This window comes from Tuber melanosporum, assembly GCF_000151645.1.
Source record: "Tuber melanosporum whole genome shotgun sequence assembly, scaffold_9, strain Mel28".
Taxonomy (NCBI): domain Eukaryota; kingdom Fungi; phylum Ascomycota; class Pezizomycetes; order Pezizales; family Tuberaceae; genus Tuber; species Tuber melanosporum.
In genome coordinates this window covers 961,094-966,937 of record NW_003299139.1, presented here as the reverse complement: position 1 = coordinate 966,937, position 5,844 = coordinate 961,094, and the positions used below count along the sequence as shown (strand labels likewise).

The following is a 5,844-nucleotide window of genomic DNA, read 5'->3' as shown; positions in this document are numbered from 1 at the left end:
CCAGGGGTCCAGAATTTTACTCCTAACGCCGGAGTAACGATTTATGATAGGGCAAGTAGAGTATGGTACAACTAAAGAAGCACGTTGTGATAGCAACTGTCATGGTCTGTGGTAGAAAGGGCATTTTAATATAAGGGCGGATGTGCTTGTCGGCACTGCACCACGTCGGGATAGCGATCGCGAGTGGGGTATGAAATGCATAGCTTGACCCTTCTATTGACTACCGTCCTCCTTGTGCATACGGTCTACAGTAATGCTGGTACAGATCCCAAATCCAATGCACGGTAAACTCACTTGGGCTAGTTAGCGAGTGGGTCCAAAGGAATTATTCTAGCCATCGAAGGACGCCACCTACCCGTTCGCTCCCGAGTCTCAGGACCTTTGAGTGAGTATTCTGCCCCCCGACCCTCGAAGGCTACGATACTTCGGCCACTCGGTCTCTTCCTCCGGTGGCGGTGCTATCACCCCATCCAGCTCGGGCGTGGGGTCCCAAGTACGGATGGAGCGGTATCGTGCGTTGACTCCAGTCGTTGCGGTGGCCCACATCAGAGCAAACAAATCCCACACCAATATCCCAATACTATAACGAGAGAAAAACCCCAAGCTTTCTTATTTATCATATTTAAAGGCTCCTTCTTTCTTCCGTCTTGGATAGAACGTGCACACGCAACAAAACAAGCAAAAAAAAATAAAGAAAAGATCCCCTATATATCGAATCCCACCGCATAGACCCCACGCTGCCCATCCTATACCACCCCCAACCAAAGTAAAGAATAAAAATCAGATACGCCCACCAGTCTCCGAAATGAACAAGCAAAACAAGCCATCAAAGCAAATAAAGGGGGAAAAAGTGAAAAGAAAAAAAAATCACACTACATACTCCATTCCTACCAGTATCCCATCCGCCCCGCATCCCCCTCCAGCCATACATTCAGTATCAAATTCCTGTCAGCCAATCGACGTGACCTCCAGGGAGCCTACCAACGTGCAAGCCATTGTAAAGGCAGCGTAAATCAAAAGGAAACCCCGACCTCACAAAATATATACTTCCAAACAAACAAAAAGGAAAGGTGAAGAAAGAGTGAGCCGAGGCACCTCCACGGATGTCAACCTCGAGGCTTTTCCATCTTGACATCTTCGTCCCCGTCTCTCCCCCCCTCCGCCCATTCGACCTTCTTCTCTTCCCCACCACTCTGTCCATCATCCTCCCTCTTCTTCCTCCCCAACCTCTCGCACCACTCCTCCGCTCGATCAATGGTCCCCTCGACAACAGCGCTAACCTGCTGCATCATGTCGAGACCCTCCTTCGCCAAAACTAGCGCTCTGCTAGCGGAAGACATGGGACCATCTTTCTCCTTCTCGGCGAGTTCCGAGGCATTGGCGGCTTGGAAACGTTGTGGAAGGGCAAATATATGACCTATATAAACAAGTTAATCGCTGATAATAAAGGGCAGTGGGAAAAGTAAAAGGGGGAGGGGAGCACGTTTAATCAACTCTCGGGCATTCTCCGGTAGAGCACTCCCAGTGTAGTTGCTCACTACCTCCACCACTTTCTTCATCGTGGCGACTACATCGCCCTTCAGACTCTCAACCTTTGCTGCAAGGACGGCTCGCGAGTTCTCGTACGAGGTGGGGAGAGCTCGAGCTATCCCACCGTTGGCATGCCTGTCCTCATCCATTTGGGACCGTCGATGATCGTCCAATTCTTCAACAACGCCTTTTAACGCAGAAACTAGCTTCCCCAAGTGCGCATTCAAGAAGCGAAGCCAGTCCAAGCAGTATTTCAGATTCTTCAGGCTCTCTTCATTCAACGCCGCGCCAAACCCATATGTACTAAGCACCACCCGAGTGGGCCAGGTCTGGTTCGGAGCCGCAATCTGCCTATCACTCGCGCCCTCGTCAAGAGCCCGATCACTTCCACCATTCATCCTGGCTAACGTATTCTGCTGTTGCTGTTGCTTCCGCTGCTGAGCCAAGATCTTAAAACTTTCCTCGCCCTTCTGCAAATCTCCGTTCTTATTGCTCGTTTTCCTCTTCTTTGTATCCGCACGCTGTTCCCCGCCCGAGCTGGCCCTCCGGTTCCCTCCCAAACCCCTCCTTAGTGCACTGTCCAATCCGGTTTGCCGTCCAACTGCCGATACCACGTTTCCAACTGGCACCCCAACTCGGCTCTCCACTGACTCGGCGGCGTAACGGAAGGAGGGGGAGTATGACTTGGAAGCACCGTAAGCGGAGAGACCCGTAGTGATCACAGAGGAGATCAATGGGTGAGCCCGCTGTGCGGAAGAGGTAATAAGATTAATGAGTGGTTCGTGTTCTGGTTGCTGCTGCTGATGCTGATGCTGTGGCTGCTGTTTCTCGGCAACTCCGGATGGATTACGTTGGTGTGGGGGAAGCTGATGATTGGCGGTGGTAGGCGATGTCGCAGTGAAGTCTAATACCATGTGAAAGAGTTTAGTAAAAAGAAACCAAACCGATTTACTCAGAAAACCCTTTCTATTTAGTTATTTATTTCTAATTTGTTTTTTTTTCTTGTCTTTAAATTTTTCATTTTTTTTCATTCCAAGAAATGGGGCCAATTGGGAAAAGAAAAAGAAAAAAATCAGGAAAGGGACGAGAGTTATTCCGGTGTGTGCTCACCACCCTTCAGTCCGCCTAAAGCCTCGACCACCTCTCTAACCTCCGGATCATCCATGGTAACAGTCGTGGAGACAATGCTACCGCTGCGAGTCCCATGCGAACCCCCGACATCCCCGTCACTACCCTTTCTTTTCCGTGTGCCCGATTGCCCATCATTATTCGAATATGATGTTGGGGGGGTCAATTCCGGTGAAGATATCAAAGACTGAATGGATAACGATCTCGATTTCTCGGTGGGCGCATACCGATGATGATACGAGTTCTCGTTCTTCCGGTACCTATACTGCGGAACCACGTCCTCCTCTTCATGGGGTGCATGGTGAGCCCCGTACGAAGATGCGGGCGGTTGTCCGAGAACATGGCCAACACTCCCTACACCATTCGCTCCCCCTCCCCCTCCTGCACCCCCTACGGGGGGTAACACAACAGGAACAGGGCCAGAGGAAGGCACCGAATGGCTCCCATAATTCCGGGGAACCGCATTGTGAAAATTCAGTATTGCGAGTGGTGTGTTATCGGGCGTCGACGAGAATCGCCTGGTTGGATCCTCCGGGGCGATCTTTGCTGCGACATAGTCATCGAGACGGGGTGGGGGTCCTCGGGGGTGGGCATGGTGATGGTGAAGGTGACCGGCATTTGGGTATGGGTGATGGTGAATCTGCGCCTGCGGCGGGAACTGCTGCTGAAAGTTCGATGGGGGTAAAGCTGTTGTCGTGGTCGTGGTTTTCGAGGTCGTCTGCTGTGGGTGAGGAGTTCCTGCTGCTGCGACGGAGTCCAACGTCATGGTTGTCGGGGCCGATAAGGACGAAGGTGCAGGAGAAGAAGATTTGAAGCGAGTCCTTGTAGCCATTGTTGAATCCTCTTGTTTCTCGATTTCCTCCCCCCCCTATCCTATCCTTTCCTTCCTTCTTTCTCCCACTCTATTTTTCACGTTATTTGATTCAGACCAAGGAAGAAGAAACCACTAACACAAGGGGAAAAAAACGGAAGAAAGGGAAAAAGGAAAAAAAAGGAAGGAAAAAAAAAAAAAAAAAAAAAAAAAAAGACCAGAGAGAGAAAGAGAATATGATAAATCCCCTCCGATCCGTGGGGTTGGTGGTAAAGAAACGGGAATAATCAAAAAGCGGAATGGGCGAGGGTGAGGTAAGGTGAGGTCAGTCGGGTAAGGTAAGGGTAAGTTTGCCCTGCTCCAAGTGAGAGAGAAAGAGGAAAAGTAGTGAAAGAGGGAGGGGAAGAGGCTACCGTACGAGCCGCGTTCAGATAAAGGAATTTCTCTATTTGTTTCGCCCTCCTCCTATGAATACTAACTGCTCGATGCTCACTCACACAAGGGCACCGTAGGGTACGTGTACGGTACGGTACTGCCTTCGCTCAGTCGTCGGTATTCCTTTTTTTTATCCCAAATTATTTTTACACAAACCGAGCTTTTAGGCACCACTCTCCCGGCCAGCTCCACAGTGTGCCAGAGGGAAGGCAGCAGAGAGAAAAAAGTGAGAGGAAAAAGCAAAAGGGTATGGACAATCACTCAGTCATCCATCAATCGCTGACAAAGATAAGGTTCGTGCAGGGCCTAGAAGAGTGCCCGTATTGCAACAAGGCACGATGGAATCAATGGTACTGGTGAGGGGGGGAGTAGTGATGCTGAGGGTGGTGATGGTTGGGGTCAGGGAGTGGGGTGCGGGCGGGCAGGCGGGGAGAGAGAGGGGGGGGGATGATGGAAGGTGTTGAATGCAGAAGAAAGCGGAGTGCATCAAAGGAAAGGGAGGGCGGTTGAGAGAGGGTTGCAAGTTCCTTTCCCCTCCCAGTGATGAAGAAGGGTGACAGAAGAAAGAGAGGAATAGTCTACCGGTACCGGTAGACTAGGGCAAGAAGCAATCCATCAAGCAAGAACCAAGAAAAGGCCATTCCCACAGTCGATCAAACCGATCAACCCCCTTCCTCTCCTCCTTCCCTCCTCCTTCATCCTCTTTCCTCCTTCCCATGATACCTCCCCATACTCCGCCTCCTCTCTCGCATTATCACATAACTTAAAGCATGGTACGAGCACAGTACAGTATCGTACATGTACAGTACCCGTACAGCACTGGCACTCAATCCTCTCAAAAGAGAGAAAACGCCCATCCATCATCCATCAGCACATGCCCCAATTCACGCCCCGAAACCCCCGGCCCAACACTCCCCCCCCCCCCCCCAACCAATAACCCAACCCACATGCCAACCAACTTGCCATCACATGTGATTCCCACATTTTTTTTTTATTTTTCTTTCCCTTTCCCAATATCACAATCTAGCACGTGTCAAAAAGTATGATAAAATAAATCAAATGTCACACAACACCCACACACCCACATCATTCATTCATTCATCCGCACTTTAGCCTCATGTCCCTCTTTCTCTTTCCGATCGTCACATAATAAATTACTAATACCGATAGATAAAAAAACCAGAAGAATGATTACCGTACATTATCAATGCGCAGAAATTCACGTCACATGCAATCACGTGATTTTGTACTTTGTGCTTTTTTGCTGTTGCGTTGTTTTTTTTTATTTTTTTTTATTTTATTTTTTTTTATTTTATTTTTTTTGTTTCCCCCCCCCCACCTCCCGTATGCCGGCCGAGTTACACGTATGTTATGATCGTACTCGTAGTACTGTACTGTACGTCCCGAGGGAGGGGAAGTCGAAATGAGTTCCTTCCCCTCACGGTGAGTACCGGTAGGGTTTCTCTTTGTCGGTGTTCGTGACGATGTACGAGTACAGTACCATACGCCGCAACTCGAGAGAGAGAGAGAGTTCACCGCTCGCTCATCGTACTAGTACAGTACAGGTACTGTACTCGTAACCGCTACCAGTGTTGTGGGTTGCCGTTCGTTACTAGGCTAGCCATGGATGGATGAATGGATGGATGGATTCAACCTCAAGATGGGGGCGGGGAGGAAGGGGGAAGGTCTAGCCTTGGTCTATTTAGTTAGATATTCGCTGAGGCGGGGAAAAATATGTAGATGAAAAATAGGTTGGAATTTATCATAACTTTGTTATTTCGATTGGTATGATATTATATTATTATGTGATCCGTCGGTCGGTCGCTTCGGCTATTAGACTATAGCAAAACAACCCAAGAGCCTTACTTTACTTTACTTTACTTTACTTTACAGTATCCTACATGTACAGTACAACTACATACTGCGAAAAAAAAACCCCC

At 49.2% G+C, this 5,844-nt stretch overlaps 1 protein-coding gene; it reads right to left on the bottom strand.

The window, feature by feature from the left end:
* Positions 1–901: 901 nt before the first annotated feature.
* Positions 902–3,519, bottom strand: GSTUM_00011739001 (uncharacterized protein). XM_002842103.2 has 3 exons: positions 2,641–3,519; positions 1,484–2,434; positions 902–1,417 (listed from the first exon to the last, which is right to left on the bottom strand). Exons 2-3 carry the CDS (start codon positions 1,926–1,928, stop codon positions 1,107–1,109), a joined length of 756 nt encoding a protein of 251 aa, XP_002842149.1. The 5' UTR covers positions 1,929–2,434; positions 2,641–3,519; the 3' UTR covers positions 902–1,106.
* Between the last annotated feature and the right edge of the window lie 2,325 nt (positions 3,520–5,844).